At 36.0% G+C, this 18,177-nt stretch overlaps 2 protein-coding genes across 5 annotated transcripts in view; one reads left to right on the top strand and one right to left on the bottom strand.

Moving 5' to 3' along the window:
* The window catches only part of ada (adenosine deaminase), a 29,839-nt gene that overhangs the window by 8,245 nt on the left and 3,417 nt on the right, over positions 1-18,177 (top strand). For 3 of the 4 annotated variants that reach the window (XR_015522771.1, XR_015522770.1, NM_001002646.1), the window contains exons 4-9: positions 5,459-5,602; positions 5,745-5,860; positions 9,916-10,040; positions 11,143-11,214; positions 13,379-13,480; positions 16,390-16,457. Coding sequence is in view for 1 of the 4 variants with exons in the window: in NM_001002646.1 (NP_001002646.1) it covers positions 5,459-5,602; positions 5,745-5,860; positions 9,916-10,040; positions 11,143-11,214; positions 13,379-13,480; positions 16,390-16,457 (627 nt within the window). In the remaining 3 variants the exon portion in view is untranslated. Of the gene's footprint in view, positions 1-5,458; positions 5,603-5,744; positions 6,709-7,542; positions 8,708-9,915; positions 10,041-11,142; positions 11,215-13,378; positions 13,481-16,389; positions 16,458-18,177 lie in introns of those variants that run through there. The other variant, XR_015522772.1, reaches the window with a different exon arrangement.
* Positions 51-17,410, bottom strand: LOC147838223 (uncharacterized). Its single transcript, XM_087307268.1, has 4 exons — positions 17,339-17,410; positions 17,145-17,245; positions 6,412-6,596; positions 51-4,208 (listed from the first exon to the last, which is right to left on the bottom strand). Exons 1-4 carry the CDS (start codon positions 17,349-17,351, stop codon positions 4,163-4,165), a joined length of 345 nt encoding a protein of 114 aa, XP_087163394.1. The 5' UTR covers positions 17,352-17,410; the 3' UTR covers positions 51-4,162.

Raw genomic sequence — 18,177 nt, 5'->3', positions numbered from 1 at the left:
TTGAACATTTGTGCCAAAACACTTTATTTTTGAGCTTTTGCTCAAAAGTATTTTTTTTTTCTTATTTGGAGTTTAATTTTAATAAATGTGACCCTGGACTACAAAACCAGTAAAAGTCTTCATTTTAATAGATTTTTTTGGGCTGCGATAAAACTTGTCAAATATGTGAAATCTGATCATTAAAAAATAAAAAGAGTTTAAAATTTATTGAGGTAAATTGTTCTTATATACCTATATCGAGTTTTCACATATCTAAAATAGGAATTTAAAAAAATAACTTAATGGAGCTTAATCTTTCCTTTACATGTTAATGATTTTTGGCATTAAGGAAAAGTCAATCATTTCATCAAAGTTGTCTTAAAAGTATTGAACAACACCCAGTTTGGTCTTAGGAAAATTATGTTTTAGATCAACTTCAAATGTAAAACAAACTGTAAATTCATTTTTCTGAAGTAAAGAATTATTGAATGTATACACACTCATTAGGTACACCTGTCCAACTGCTCATTAATGCAAATTTGTAATCAGCCAATCACATGGCAGTAACTCAATGCATTTAGGCATTTAGACATGGTCAAGACGATCTGCTGCAGTTTAAACTGAGCATCAGAATGGGGAAGAAATGATTTAAGTGACTTTGAACGTGGCATGGTTGTTGGTGCCAGACAAGCTGGTCAGAGTATTTCAGAAACTGCTGATGTACTTGGATTTTCATGCACAACCATCTCTAGAGTTTACAGAGAATGGTCTGATAAAAAAAAAATCCAGTGAGGGACAGTTCTGTGGGTGTAAATGCCTTGTTGATGCCAGAGGAGAATGGGCAGACTGGTTCGAGGTAATAGAAAGACAACAGTAACTCAAGTAACCACTCGTTACAACTGGGGTTTGCAGATGAGCATCTCTGAATGCACTACACGTCCAACCTTGAGGTGGATGGGCTATCGCAACAGAAGACCACACCAGGTGTCATTCCTGTCAGCTAAGAACAGAAATCTGAGGCTACAATTGGCACAGGCTAACCAAAAATGAACAATAGAAGATTGTAAAAATGTTGCCAGATCTGATGAGTCTCGATATTTTGCTGTGACATTTGGATGCTAGAGTCAGAATTTTGCGTCAACAACATGAAAGCATGCATCCATCCTGCCTTGTATCACCGATTTAGGCTGATGGTGGTGGTGGTGTAATGGTGTGGGTTATATTTTCTTGTCTCACATTGGGCCCATTAGTACCAATTGAGCATCGTGTCAATGCCACAGCCTACCTGAGTATTGCTGCTGACCATGTCCATCCCTTTTTGACCACAGTGTACCCATCTTCTCATAGCTACTTCCAGCAATGTCATACAGCGCAAATCATCTCAGACTGTTTTTTTTAAACATGGCCATGAGTTCACTGTACTCAAATGGCCTCCACAGTCATTAGATCCCGATCCAAAAGAGCACCTTAGGAATGTGGTGGAATGAGAGATTCATATCAAGGATGTGCAGCTGACAAATCTGCAGCAACTGCGTGATGCTATCATGTCAATTTGGACCAAAATCTCTATGGAATATTTCAAGTGCTTTGTGCCACAAATGATTAAGTAGTTCTGAAGGCAAATGGGGTTTAACCTGGTACTAATAAGGTGTACTTAATATAGTGGCCGGTGAGTGTGTATCTGTACTTTAAAAAAAAAAAAAAACAGTTATGAGCAGCTAAATGTTTTATTCATTTAAAAATTATACTTTTGTCTATTTGCATTACATTATAGAAAATAGTATTGATAACAGTATCAATACCAGTATCAATAAGAGGTAGCGTTATCAATTAAATCCCTACAATTAATTATTATGAACTTTTTTAATTGATTTCTAATGAATTATACGTTAAAAAGTTACACATTCAACTGTATGCTTAAAAATGAACGTAAATGACTTTGGGATAGGACTAAAAAAATGCATGAATTAAACAATCCAAGGACACTATGATCTGCTTTCTTCATCACAGCTAAGTAAATACTGAACTTCAGGGACATCTACTCAATTACTGACTCAAATCTGTAGCATATCTCAAGTGGTTAATAAGTAAGTAAACGAACCTCAGGACTGTATAATCGCTGGTGGGAGATACACCCTCAAGGACATCGTATCCTTTCCGATGTCCAACTGCATCTTTAAATGCAGCTCATGTCACACCTTCACCGCATGTCGCTATAGCAACGGACATATAAGCCCTGCATAGGCTTTTCTGTTGTCCTCTGAACAAGAGTCAGATAATGCAGTGCTTTCTGCACGCTTCCACTTAAATGCTTTGACACGAAGACTTGAAAAGCAGTGCAGCCGGCAGTTTTTGTGGGCCGCCAGCTGACATGCTTCATTGAATATGAACCTCTAGTCCTCGGAAGCTTTAAAAGGGCCTTGTTTACAGCATGCGCCTCCCCCACAACAACACAGGGAACTCACTGGCTGGTATTGGCAACCACTGGACTCTTCATTGTCCAATGCTGTAGGCAGGCTCAATTCATGTCATGTGGTCTAAACTAAAAAAACATGCTTTGTGACTGCGATCAAATGCCCTTTTATTTACCACTCTTAAACCTAATGCGAGTCAGAGAGAGAAATAAAAAAGGGGAAATAACTGTGCTAGTGAATGAATTAGGTGTCATAGTGTAAGTGTTACTGAGTTGTAAAAAATTATTATGGCCTTTCCTGTATTGCGCCATTTGAAGGTTTTCTTGGAACAAGTTCATAGTTATGCAATAAGGCAGATTTTTATGGGCGTGTAAATGAAGCATTTTAAATATTTGGTTCAAGAATTCATTTCTAACTACATTCTTTAAAGTTTGATGATTGATATGTAAATATAGAAATGTGTGTATGTTTGTCTATGCATTTACATTTATATTGCGGATTTTTGATTTTTGGGTATGAAAACAAGACTGTGAGGGATAGATTTACAGACTTAATATCATGCACTATATCTAATACTCCTACAGTAGATCAAATAGAACAGGGTTTCCACTGGGTTTTAAAATGTCTTAAATCTTAAAAACTGAATTTTTAGGCCCTAAAAATTTACTGAAATATTGTGTTGTAGGTCCGTAATCTCTTTAAAACAGAACTTAATTTTCCTTTGTTCATGTATAGCTACCCAATTTGGGCAACACCCATACAATCACCATCAATCCATCTTCATAAAACTATTACTATATTTTTTTAACTATATTTACTACAATGGTTTAATTATTTTCCTTACAATGACATTCTCCATGTATTTACTGCTGAGGACACTGGCTTGGACAGGCTGTTGTGCATATGTTAAGTTTATTATAGTCTTTAAAACATTTAAAACATTTCTCAATTTAAATTTAAAAAAAGGTTATGTTGAAAAGTGTTCATGTTTACAACTAGAGCTTGCTTGTTTTGACACAATATTTAAAATATTTTGCTGAGAAATATCTAAAATCTAAAATTTTTATTACTAACTTTTTATTGTATCATTAAAGGTATTAAATCATAAGTATTTTTCTGATAAGGCAAATAAAAATCTTTTCCATTTGGGTCAATCTAAAAAACTCAGTGTTTAGCCTTGTATTAGTCTTAAAATGTCTTAAAAAGTCTTCAATTTAACTTGAACTTGAACTCTCAAAACTCAAACATTTCAAAACTGTTTTATGATTTTTCTTTTTAGTATGCCGGTCGAAGCACATTTCCAAATTTTCATTGCTAATTTTAGCCAACTGTAATCATTTATTTTGGTTCAATTTGTAATTTTCACAACCAGCGCAGAACTCTGGGGACCGGAGAGAGGCTGGCATGACCTCCTCCTGATCCATAAATTATTTTTTTAGTCGAATAATTGGCATGCTGATTCCTGTCAAAAAATAAATATGGCACTACATTAACTAAAGCATTTGCTTTTCTTGAAAGAAAAAAAAAATTAAAGTGAAATGTATACTGGTCACTTTATTGGGTACACCTTTACAACTTCTCATAAATAACTACACAACCAATCACATGGCAGCTATGCCATGCTCAATTCATTTAAGCATGTAGAAGTGGTCAAGACTGACCTGCTGAAGTTCAAACCAAGCTTCAGAATGGGGAAGAGATTTAAGGAACCTTGATTGTTGCATGTTTGTTGGTGCTAGACAGGCTGGCTGGTTTCAGAAACTGCTGATCTACTGGGCTTTCCACAAACAACCGCTTAGGTTCATAGACAATGGTCTGAAAAAGAGAAAAGACAGTATCAAGTGAGCGGAACGCTTTATTTATGTTATTTAGGACTTGTGGAGCTGCGCATCAATGGATTAGCTCTTCAGTGTTTGGACTTTCAGCAGTGAAATTTAAATCACACTGAATTGAACTAAATTGCACTTAAACTCTGATACGGTTTCAATTTACTAGAAATTTTATGTTAAGCTGCTTTGACACTGACCATCTATACTGTAAAAATGTTATAGAAATAAACGATGAATGAAGTGAATTAAATTGTTGCCAGAGGTCAGAGCAGAATTGCTAGACTGGTTCAGCTGATGGAAATGCACCAGTAACTCAACTGAGGTCTGTTGAAGAGCATCTCTAAACACACAACGCATAAAACCTCGAAGAAGATGAGCTACATCAGCAGATGAGCACACTAGTGCCACTCAAAGCAGCTAAACTGCAAACTGAGTCTACAACTCGCTTAAGCTCACCAACATTAGATGACAGAATACTGAAAACATGTTAACTGGTCTGGTAAGTCTCGATATCTGCTGCATCATTTGGATGGCTGGACAGGAATTTTGCAGAAACAACATGAAAGCATGGGTTCATCCTGTCTTATACAAGAGGATAACACTGCTGGGGGTGTTATGGCATAAAGCAGATTTCATTTCCGGACATTTGGCCCCTTAGTTCAGAGTTCCACAGTTTATGTGAGAGATGTTGCTGACCATATCCCTTTTTTTATTTTGAATTAATAAATGAATAATTCCAGCTCAAATCAATTCAATTCATCTTTATTTCTATAGTGCGTTTACAATGTAGCTTGTGTCAGAGCAGCTTAATGGAAGTTCTAGTAAATTGAAACTCTGTCAGTCTAGTTTTCAGAGTTAAAGTTTAGTTTAGTTCAGTTCTGTGTGGTTTAAATTTCACTGCTGAAAGTCCAAACACTGACAAAACAAGTCCATCAATGCGCAGCTCCACAAGTCCCAAACCAAGAAAGCCAGGCTTCACCATCATGTCAAACAAAAGTTCACTAAACTCAAAGGCCTCCACTGTACCCAGATCTCAATCTGAGAGAGCTCCTTATATGGGATAATATGGGAAATTAAGGCAGTTCTGAATGTAAAACTAGCATGCTGAACCTAATAAACTGGCCAGTGAGTGCATTACTCTGTTCTTATGAGTTTCTCAAAGGTCTCAACGAACATATAAGGGGTAGGGGGTGGGGTTTCATGCTGTCTTATCTTTTTTTTATATCCCATCTGCAGAGGGGACAGAGAAGCCATCAAGAGAATAGCGTATGAGTTTGTAGAGACAAAGGCCAAAGAGGGAGTGATCTACGTTGAAGCCAGATACAGTCCTCATTTTCTGGCCAACAAGGGTGTGGAACCTCTACCTTGGGACCAAAAGCCGTATGTGCATCCAACTTGCCGTTTCATTGCATGCATTGTTTATTGTTCTTATGTTCCAATAATAACGTATGTTTACATTTGCTCTTGCACAATAACCCTGTTCTTGGCTTTGTCCTTGCATGTGCTCTCCTCTTCCTCCCAGAGGAGACATCACTCCTGATGATGTGGTGGATCTGGTGAACCAGGGATTTAAAGAGGGAGAACAGGCCTTCAAGACCAAAGCCAGGTCCATTCTGTGCTGCATGCGTCACATGCCAAGTAATGCAGTCCCACCTCTCCCTCACCCATCCCCTACCCAGTGTGCTGTGTGTTTGAGAGGCTACGCCTTACTGTCATCCCTCATTTAAAACCCATTAATCCACAGGCTTTCTCTGCTCCTGCCCAACGGTGTTAATCAGTACTGCACTGGCACTTAGCTAAGATTTTTTTGTCCACGTTTTAAATTCGGTCAAGATGGGCTGTTTGGAAATGCTGTAGTGAATTTGGAAGTAAATTAAATTCAAATAGTCATTAAAACTGAGCAGACTTGAAGCACTCAGTCAAGTTTACATTATTTTGTACATGGGTTTCCTCTTTATGAAGTAATGTACTGAACACAGAGACTGGAAAGCCTAATTTAAAGTGTCATGAAACACTAAAACACATTTTTTGAGATGTTGACAGTCATATACTGTATATGTCCCACATGGCTAAAAACACTATTGGGACACATATTTCACTAAAAATTTTAAATTAGTTGTCAGCGTGCTCTATTGTGAATGAGATGCAACTTCATTAATATGCATGATACAGCTTTGAAGACCTTTTACCTGTTACGGTGTTCAGAGAGACGCCACGTTGTGTTGCCAACTGTAATTAAAACAAGTGGAAGAAAAAGAATTGTTCGAAGACATGGGTCGTCAGAGTTTGTAAATGTGCCGCAACGAAGATTTTGTTTCCAATGTCCCGATTTGAGAATCTGGAAATGGTGAAATCTGGATTTGCCGCTCGTCTCCTTTTAAAAAAGGACACAGTTCCAGTTAGTTATCATCAAGTTAGTTAGTATCATCAGTAGTACTCTTTCATTTTTTGAAGACATACCTTAGTCAAAAAGATTTAGTTAAAGGGCCATGAAACCCCCTCGTTTCAGCAGGGTGTTTTCACACCTCTACTTTGGAAAAAGTCAGAAAAGTGGGCGTGTCCAGCTCTGTTTAGGGGGGAGTGTCGGAGAAACTAAAGTGGGAGGGTGTGGGAGTGTCTATTTGGGCACGCGCGAGTTTCAGAGTCAAAATACACACACGGGAGTTATTTGCCGAATTATTAAATGGTGAACTTTAACTGCAGTTTGGCTCTTTCATTCAGGGAATTCATTCATGCAACTCGCGACAAACAAGATATTTGTTTCGAGGAACTGCTCTAAGCGTGTATTTTTCATGCAATGTTTGATACCGCACGGCGAATGAGACAAAAAACCCTCCGCATTTCCCGGAAACTTAGATGCACATGGCAGGTAGCGTCAGAAAGCCGTGTGTGTTATTCCGGTCACAAAATGCGGTAAAAACCCTACACAAGGTTAAAGTTTGGTTGTGGTGCTAACATGTTTACACTCAGTGCAATAGTTAAGTTAACTTAGTTCGATATGAACAAACTGAATAAACAAAGAGCACCGGTCGCTCACTTACCAAATCTGTAGAGACAGGACAATCCACAGCAACTAGAGCCGCGTCTTTATGAGGAGAATACTACAAGCGAATCCGGATCTCAACATTTGCAGATGAGAACAGCTCTCAGGTTCTCATCTGCAAAACACTTAAGCTATTGTTGTCGAGCGTCACGTACACTGTTAATATTAATGAAGTTGCACAAAAGAGCGTGCTGATTGGTTTGAACCAAGCCTTACTCATGCATTAATGCATCACACTGTAAGACGCAATATGACACACTCTGGCACAGGCGTCCAGTCTGCACGCTGGAATACAACGCTAACCACTGTAAATGCTGCACTCTGAATGTAAACATCTTAATCAAACTATCCCCATCATTACGATTTTCGCAAATTTGTGACAGGATAGTCTATACAAACATGGCTGTTTGACCCTATTCTCTGCACCTACCGAGTCTCTGCATCTACTGAAAAATGCAGAGGTTTTTTCTACCATACCGCATGCGGCATCAAAATCTCCTTTAACACTACACTCTTCAAGCAGTTCTTTGCATCCAATATCTTGTTTGTCTCAGGTGCATGCATGAAATGTTCCTGAATGACAGTGAAAGTGCCAAACTGCAGTCAAAGTCGACAAATTAAGAATAAAACATCCAAAATTACACGAAACTCTGGAGGAAATGTTAATTGAATTACGTGCTGTAACATGTAAAATGGATCATGAAAGGAACATTCAAAAAGCAACTCTTGTAAACACCTTAATCATATTATTGTCTTAATCAGATTAAGGCAAATAATTTGATTACTGATGTCCATGTTAACATAGTCACTGTCTATCTTCCCTGCGTCTGTGTTTCCGCTGTGAAAATCAGCGCATGCACGTACTGAAACTCCCCTTTTCATGCAAACCCTTCCCTCTTTCACCACTCAACACTCCCACCTATATACAAAACTGGACTTTCCTGACTTTGGGGAAACACCTCGCTGGGACAAGTGAGGGTTTCATGGCCCTTTAACACAATGTGTGAAGTGTTGGGCGAGCATCACATAGCTGGTGCAAATACAAGCATCAAATGTATATAAAATATTTAAATGTTTACTTTTTTTAAAAATACATTTTGATACATTTTGTTTTGCTGGTCCAGCACTGCCTGACAAGGGGGTTAACATTCAGACTCATGTAGACTTCAAGCTTCACTAAGCCACCTCTTTGTGGATAATGTCAAGACAAATTCTCTTATCAAGTCGATCAACTCGATCTGTCAACATGTGTAAAGGATGGAAAAACCTGCCATGTGAAAAACCACGCCGATCTTTGAATACGAAAAGCGGCGAGGGGCTGTAGTAGTAGTAAAAAGTGAAAGGCCCCATTATGTTGGTACCAGACATTCTTGAAACCATAGTTGAAACTCAGACATTCAGCTTAATACAGAAAGTGAACCAAAGCATATCAAACAATCTGTAATTAAAGGAAAAATAGAATAAATATAAATGTATATTAGCCACACATCTGATGCTTGTATTTGCACTAGCTCTATGGCAACAACTTCATTAATTGTGTGAAATTAGGCTTTGCAGCTTGTGTGTTCAGTCCTTCCCATGACGTCAGACACAGCGATATTCCAAGATGGTTGCACCCTAGCTCTCACGTAATGAGAGCTATTACATTACACATCATGTAATGTTCTTCTAAATGGTTACATTAATTGAGTTTGTTTAGTATATTTTCATTAAAGTAGAAATCAATTTACAAAATAATGTAAACTTGGCCGAGTGCTTCACTTCCACTTTAAATGCACACTGTTGTTTAGATTTATGAGGTCGGTAATATTTTCCTCAATAGAGCATAAATCAGTAGAAGATTTTTCCACAAGGCGTGCACATTATATTGTTGGGGAATGTTATACATTTTACTACAGTATTAATGTAGGTTTGATCAATCTTTTTATGCCTAAATGTTTTCTTGTACAGCTGGACTTTCTTATTATAGTTGATTTCATTTAAATAATCAAATTGTAAAATGATTTTGCTCATTATATTGATTTATTTGATTTAATTAAATGTGTGTGTATATATATATATATATATATATATATATATATATATATATATATATATATATATATATATATATGAAGAGTTCAATTGCAAAAAACAAAACTATAAGAAGTGCCATTGAATTTTTGTTCTAAAATGTGCTTTTTTTTTGTCCAGCTCCTGTGTTTATGTTCAGTAGTTTCGGATTCTTTTTGTTGCAAATAAAGTGAAATAACAAACAGGAGACTAAGGAAAATGCTCATTTTGGAAGAACATTTCAGACGGCACTTGGAGGTTTTTACATGTGAGCTAGATGTGTATATACATAGAGAAACAGCTACGAAAACAAATTGGGAGACCACATTAAAATCCTCACTTTCTCTGGATATATTGGACTTTACCATATTTATTAAGTATGGGCTTGAGTAAAATGTTAATGTTTGTCTTCTTTTATAAAGGTCTGGCAACATTTCTTGAAACTTTGAAATAACAATATTAAAAAAATGTCAGTTTATGGCATATTGGTGACATCATACCATAATCAGCTCATATGCTGCCTTCATCATAAAAGAACTGATAATACACTCAAATCACTGGCCGTTATCAATGACTGTTGTGCTTATTTTTGCTGTAGATTGGTCTATGGAGGTGGTGGAGCTGTGTAAGAAGTTTCATAAAGATGGGGTTGTGGCCATAGACTTAGCGGGAGATGAATCCATGAACTGCGAGTCATACCCAGGACACAAGAAAGCATTTGAGGTAGCAAACCACACATTCTCCATACGAGTTGCATTTGCGAAATGCTTTCAGCATGGAAAAGCAGAAAAATCTCTGTGGCTTCATTTTTCCTCAATCGACAATCTGCTTAATCTTTATTGGGCCTCTTATGAAAGTGCCTGCACGCGATTTGCTGAATTTGAAAGAACATGACTGATAGTTGTATGTCTTATCAACAAATAGTTTTGACCCTGACTTCCTGGTAGTATAAATACCATATGTGTTACAAAAGATTTATATGGTTTCTATTGATGCCAGAATTCTTCAGTTGTGATGGTTTCTACAAAAAACATTAAGCAACATAATTTTCCTGGAGGAGCAAAATCGCATTTTACAATAATTTCTGAATTTCTGAATGATACAAAAAAGACTGAAGTAAAGATGCAGAAAATTCAGCTTTGCCATTACAAGAATTATTATATTATATTATATTATATTATATTATATTATATTTTATTATATTATATTATATTATATTATATTATATTATATTATATTATTTTATATTATATTATATTATATTATATTATATTATATTATATTATATTATATAGAATCCATATTACTTTTTTTAAATGACACACGTTATTTACAATATCACAGTTTCTATGCTTTTAATCAAATAAAATCAGTCTTGGTAAGCATAAATGATTTTTCAAAATCAGTTCATTTAAAAAGTAGTGCAAATCATTGTGTAATGCTATATAATATAGTTACTTAAAATGTAAACACTGTTGTTTTCTTAAAACATAGTAAAACTACTGTTTTGTATTCAAAACTGTAAGATATTTAACCATAATTTAAAGATTTGGAAAATTGTGTACGATCCATAACTTAGACGACAGTAAAACATCTGCTGGTACCATTAGTGTGCTAAGAGCCTGAGCCAAGATGTTCAGGAAACAAAACACATTTCTTATCCCATGATCTAAACCAAAGCTTACAAAGCTGTATCTTTTGTTCAATGAGCCGGACATAATACTGTACACATCACAGATGCTGCAGTGCTGTGTTTGAAAAAAGCATGGTGCAGAAAAGCAGATGTTGCTCTTACTTTGAGCTGACGGAGTTTTGTTTTTGACAGGAAGCCGTCAGAAGTAATGTGCACAGAACAGTTCATGCAGGAGAAGTAGGTCCTGCCAGCGTTGTGAGAGAGGTACGAGTATCTTCTTTAACACAGCATTTGCTTTCAGCACTAACACACTTCTCACAGGAACATACTGAGCCTGTTTACATGCACATTAAAATGATAACTCACAAAAATTAGCTAATCGAAATAATCTTTTGTCCGTGTTTACATACATCCATCCTTCCAGCAATGCAAGTTTGTATATGTACTATGATATAATATAATTTAATTCTAATAAAAAGGTTGGTACCAAATTACAATAAGATTATGTCAGTTTATTATGTCTATTATATGTCTTTATTTGATTTATGTCATGTTTAATAAATCATGGACCCTTCTCACAAGCCTGTTATGACAGTTTAATGGTCATCAGTATCTTAAATCCTTGAAAGTTTTTAATGTTTAGATTTAAAAAAAAAAACATGACATTTAAAAACAATGAACATTTATATGCATTTATGTAGCGTCTATGAGGCTGAGAGGAAATTTGATGTTAGTCTCTCCTCTGGTTGCTGTCACCAGTCTATTTTTCTTTTTTCTGAAAGTCTTGATAACATCATTGGGGAGTTTTTCTGTTATTATTTGAGCAAATGAGATTGTAAAAAACATATTTGTTAAACTCTCCTATTCACTGGCTTTAAGTTTACTCAGCTATGATGACTTCTGCTACTGAGAAACCCGGAAATGTGAAAAGGATCTATGAAAAGCACAAAAAGGGAATTGCTACACCTCAAAACATGTCATGAAACTTTTCATATTTTCTTATATTTCAAGATTCAATTCATTATTTTTCATTAAAGCACCCTGATATCACTATTGCATCACATAGATGTCTGCTTGATGTTTGGGTTTTTTTAGACTGTTAGCTCATCTGCAACATGTCTATGAGACGTCTTAAATAGATGTTTATAACATGTCTTTAAGGCATTTATGATTTAAAATGTTTGTAAAATAATTTTTTTAGGATGTTTTTAAGATTTTTATACACAGAAGATATTTTTCAGACTAAATGTTTTCTGCTTTTTAAAATATGTCTTACGGAAGCAAGTATGCTATCTAAGACTTATACTTCTGCTGCATGAGATAAGAACCCCAGCAAGCTATTTTGTATTTAATAGACATCCAAGCATAGATGTCCTGGCTTACACATGGCTAAATTTGGCCTGTCACTGATAATTCAGTAGTCCAAAAATAGATTATAGTCATCAAATAGACAGACATAATCATTCATTCCTCTCTGCTTGACGGCTTGACTATTTTTGGACTATTTTTAAGCCATGGTCACACTGCACTTTTCTCCCCATAGACCTCCACTCATAAGCATGCAAATGTTTTAGACCGGAAACGCAAGCTCGTGCGACAAGTTTTGCAGCTGTGTTGGAAATTTCAAGCTTGGTAAACTTTGCATCACCTAACTGTGTGAGACAAATTGAAGATCAAAACATGACCTCTCTAGACAGAAATGTAAAATATGGATTAATCGCTTTTTAAATGTCTAATCATCTTGTTTAGTCCTGCTCCTATTCACAGCGCCGTACAACAGAAGTTTGCTTGTGCAAACTCTAGTGTGACCGCGTCATTAGACGTCTGTTAGATTTATACTATTAGCCCAAATTTAGATGTCTATTAGATGTCTTTTTAATACGAAAAGCTTGTCATGACATTTTTTTCAATTCATAGAGATAAGAAACTGAATTTGTGGCACTCTTCTGTTTCTTTGCTATGTTTTTTGCATCTGGACACATATCACACTTGTGCATTTCAGTAAACTGACAGAAAGCAAGCTAATGCATTTACAGTACATGCTAGATGAATTTGAAGTAAGGGCCGAAAATCTATCTGTGACCATTGTTTTATACTTAAGCCATTTATGAGCTTATTCTGATAAATTAAAACTGGTCAATGCTTTTACATGACCACATGAAGTATAATCGGTTAATAATGCATGTATTTGGAAGCCTTAGAGTACATGTAATGTGTTCAATGTTTTCCTGTTGTGCAATAGTGCAGAGTCTGTTTTTAACTATCAACTTCTGTCTGTGAAGCACATTTCCTTTCTGGAGCATGAAATCATATTAGAGATATTTCTGAAAACAGAACAACTGCGCAGCTCATTTTTCAAAATGTCATGCCACAGAAAAAACAACTAACTCTGTGCCAACTCTTTCCATGATGCTCATGTTCTTTGTAGGCTGTTGAAGTTCTGAAAGCTGAACGCATTGGGCACGGATACCACACACTTGAAGATCAAAATCTCTACAAACAACTGCTTCATCAAAACATGCATTTTGAGGTAAGAATAGATGGCTTTCTAGATATATACAGTTGAAACCAGAAGTTTACATACAATCTAAATAAAGGAACATAACTATTTTTTTAAATGTCCGATGGTAAATCATACTAAACATTAACTATTTTAGGTTTGTTACTATTACCTAAATCATTTACATTTGCTAAATGCCAGAATAATGAGAGAATTTTTTGAGAGTTTTTGTTTTTTATTAATTTCTAGACAGTCAAAAGTTTACATACATGTCCTTGGTATTATTTTAGCTTTGCTTTTAAACTGTATAACTTTGGTCAAATATTTTGAGTATCCTTCCACAAGCTTCTCACAATAATTTGCAGGACTTTTGGCCCATCCCTCCTGACAGAATTGGTGTAACCGAGTCAGATTTGTAGGCTGTCTTGCTCGCACAAACTCTGCCCACAAATTTTCAATAGGATTGAGGTTAGGGCTTTGTGATGGCCACTCCAAAACATTCACTCTGTTGTCCTTAAAGCACATTTTAACTAATTTGGCAGTATGCTTAGGGTCATGGTCTGTTTGGAAGATCCATTTGTGGCCAAGTTTTAATTTCCTGGCTGATGTCTTGAGATGTTGCTTCAGTATTTATTAATACATAATATTCTTTCTTCATGATGCCATCTATGCTGTGAAATAGACCAGTCTTTCCTGCAGCAAAATAGCCCCACAACATGATGCTGCCGCCCCCATACTTCACAGTTGGGATGGTGTTCTTTAGCTTGCAAGCTTTCCCCTTTGTTCTCCAAATGTAACACTGGCCATTGTGGCCAAACAGTTCAATCTTACTTCCATCAGACCACAGGATATGTTTCCAAAAACATGTCTTTTTCCTAGTGTAATTTAGCAAAGTGTAATCTGGCTTTTTTTGTTGATTTTCCCATGTTGTCACGAAAGTATGCAGTGTGTTTGAGGTTTTTCTCAAATACTATTCTACAGTTGTGCCTCCAATTAACGCAAATGTTGTCAAATAGCCAATCAGAAACTACCAAAACCTTGACACCATCATCTGAGCTTTTTCAGAGGGATAATAATCCTATTGAATGTAAACTTGACTTTCAAGAAAAGTTATAACAATTTCTCAAAAAATATCTCTCTCATTATGCTGCTATAAAGCATAACATAAACAAATTTGATAATCCTAACTTACCTAAAAGAGAAAAAAGGTTACATTAAAATATGTGCCTTTTTATACAGTGTATGTAAACTTTTGGTTTTAACTGTACTTTAAGACAGATGCATACACAGCCACAGAAAAATGTGTAGTAAATCATTAGTCAGATGGTATTATCATGCATGGGTTTTACAGTGTGTCCTGTAGATTTGCATGTCGCACTGGTCAAAGTGCTTATTTACAATAATGGTATGATATTAGGGTCAATAACATAGGTACACCAGCAAACAACGATGATGAAGCTTATCTCAAAAATAGGTATTACTTTACGAGGCATTTTGTAATAATTTTAAGCCTTGTATACCAAGTAAGTGTATTTAATTTGTTAATTTTAGTTTGGTCTGATCATATTTCTTTAAAATTTCAAATAAAAATAATCATTGAGATATTGTTTTGCAGAAAAAGAGAACTGATGAATATAACTTATGTTTTCAGTTTTTGTAAATAAACATTTTTGTTTTAAATATAGATGGAATATCATCGGAAGTTTGCTGAACTAAAAGTTTTACCCAAACAAATATACACTACCCGGCCACTATATTAGGTACACCTTATACTGATACCGGGTTAAACCCCCTTTTGCCTTCAGAACTGCCTAATCCTTCGTGGCATAGATTCAACAAGCGACTGGAAATATTCCTCAGAGATTTTCTGCAGTTGCTGCAGATTTGTTGGCTGCACATCCTTGATGCGAATCTTCCATTCCATCACATCCCAAAGGTGCTCTATTGGAGATCTGGTGACTGTGAAGGCCATTTAAGTACAGCAAACTTATTGTCAAAGTCAAGAATCCAGTCTGAGATGATTATCCTTCTAGTAGCCATCAGAAGATGGATACACTGTGGTTAAAGGGATGAACATGATCAGCAACAATACTCAGGTAGGCTGTGGCATTGACACGATGCTTAATTGGTACTAATGGACCCAAAGTGTGCCAAGAAAATATCCCCCACAACATTACATCACCATCACCAGCCTGAACCGTTGATACAAGGCAGGATGGATCCATGCTGTTGATGCCAAATTCTGACCCTGTCATCTGAATGTCACAGAAGAAATTGAGAATCATCAGACCAGACGTTTTTCCACGTTGAACTGCAGCAGATAGTCTTGACCATGTCTACATGCCTAAATGCATTGAGTTGCTGACATGTGATTGGCTGATTAGAAATTTACGCTAACGAGCAGTTAGAGAGGTGTACCTAATATAATGGCCGGTGAGTGTAAATTACAATTACAGAAAATTACCTAAAGATCTCTATTTAATGTGTGTGTGTGTGTGTGTGTGTGTGTGTGTATATATATATTGCTGAGATGGATGTTTGTTATCTTTGAAAATATTTGTAACAGATATAACCAGAGTTTTTTGCATACATTATGAGCACTTACTTTCCTGATATCTCCCTTATGTAACAGTTCATTAGCTCATTAGCTGTTTACTCCATGACCTGAACAGGGTGTGTGCGTGATAAGTGCGATTTGTGATGTTGGGGCCTAATGTCCTGAAATGTAAACTCACACTGCCCTCTGGTGGACACTATTTAAACATCCTTGTTTATAAACGTGTCACTGAACAATCTCAGTGTACTAATATTTATATTACCTCGACCAGAATGTTTATGAGGTGTTTAAATGAGTTGAATAAACTACACAATGTTGCAGTGTCAGTACAGTGTTTCTAATGGTGTGTGTGTGTGTGTGTGTGTGTGTCGTCTTGTTTTAGATGTGTCCAGTTTCTAGCAGACTGACAGGAGCCTGTGAGCCAGACTTCACCAAACACCCTCTCATCACGTAAGAATATTCTTTACAATTTACTTCATCATTTTGTTAGATGTTATTGTTATATGGTATTACAATTTTCCATGAACATCAGGCCACATTGGCTATTAAATAAATGTCAACAAATAGCCAAAATAATAATTATAAAAAATATAAAGGCAACTTCCTTTAGTCTGTCTTAACTCCTGTTAGGCTGTTCTTAGTTCTTACCATCTGATCCATTCCTGAAGCACATAGCAAGTGCAGACATTAATTTTTTACTCAAAAGTATGGCACATACATGTAATATATAAACAGATGAGGTAGACCACTGAATTGTCATCATTTTAACCACCTTTTACACTGCAGGTAAAGCTATGTTTAGCATTTGCAAAGTAGAATGCAATGCAAATACAGAAATGCACTGCAAATAGCACAGACCACAGTGAAAATCCAAAGTATACTGTATGACCCCAAAGAGTTGCGAACCCGGCTATATCTTTTTAGAGTCAGTGGCATGCGCAGAAGTCTGAGAGGTGTTTTTTTGTTTATCTCCAAAAACACTGCAAACTCTAAACAGGAAGCAGTCCAGTATTTGCATGTGTTGTGAGAATTTGCATGTACGTGTTGATGAATAAGTTGATGAATGCGTTTTCTCAATTTGTTTTGCGGTTTGTATTTGCATGTGTGCTTGCAGTCATTTGAGCTCAGCCAGCATACCTTTTGCTGAGCCAAACTTGCAGTGTCAAAATGATGTGGTGTTAACGTGGTACAACTCAGTGATTTGCACTTGACAGGACTCAGTTGATTAATTCCTGTGCCTAGGAAAGACAGAATCACAGCATACAATTTATAAATCATTCAATTAAGCATTTCAGAGGAAACATTACAAATGTTAACAGTTTTATTCTTACCTTTAGAGTCCATTCAGGAAAACCACAGCACTGTAATAGGGTTTTTCACACTACGGCATTTACACAGGGTGTCTGCGGAGATTTAAATAGTCTTAAATTCACTGAAATATTGTCTTGTAGGTCTTAAATCATTTTAAACAGGTCTTCATTTTCCCTTGTTTATGAAAAGCTACCTAATCGATCCAACACACATCCAATCACCAACAATAAATCTCAACAAAACTGAGCAAAACTATATTTATAACTTTTATTTTAACAGTCATACATTTAGTTTGAAAGAGTTATGTTGAAAAATATGTATGTATAACTAGGGTCTGCTTGTTTTGACACAATCTTAAAACTGTGTGACTCAGACATAGCTCATTAGAATTAGTTTTTTGATGGGGCAATTAAATCATCAGCATTTAGCCCTAAATAAGTCTGAAATGTCATCAGTGGTCCCAAAAGGTCTTAAATTGAACTTTGTGAAGCCTGCAGAAACCCTGCTATATGGCGTTCAGGATTTATTGTAATTACAAGGTGACAACATATGTAGGTCTGTCACCATATACAATTGAGTCCCTCTTTATATTAAGTGGCCTTAACTACATGTACAGTACATTCAAATGTAAACACAATGTACTTACAGTAGTGTTCATAATGTACTGCAGAACCCTTCAGGTGTTATTGAGGAAGAGGTTAGCAGATGGGTAGATCAGGGTCGCTGCAGGTTTCACAAAGAAAAAATTGAAGACTTTAAGACCTTTTTAAGACCATTATAAATTAAATTTTAGACTCACACAGGGCTAAACGCTAAAGAGTTTTCGAATGGCCTTATTTTTAATTGCCCTATTAAAAAT

Source organism: Danio rerio, chromosome 23, assembly GCF_052040795.2.
Source record: "Danio rerio strain M-AB ecotype USA chromosome 23, GRCz13ab, whole genome shotgun sequence".
Taxonomy (NCBI): domain Eukaryota; kingdom Metazoa; phylum Chordata; class Actinopteri; order Cypriniformes; family Danionidae; genus Danio; species Danio rerio.
Note: the sequence above shows the minus strand (reverse complement) of the source record. Positions and strands in the feature narration are given on the sequence as shown.

Coding starts and splice junctions, on each gene's coding strand:
- LOC147838223 (XM_087307268.1), bottom strand. Junction 6,597..17,144: donor CAAGTTTGGCTCAGCAAAAG/GTATGCTGGCTG, acceptor CTTTTTTAAAAG/GAGACGAGCGGCAAATCCAG. Junction 4,209..6,411: donor CTCTCTGAACACCGTAACAG/GTAAAAGGTCTT, acceptor TCTCTTTTTCAG/ACCATTGTCTATGAACCTAA.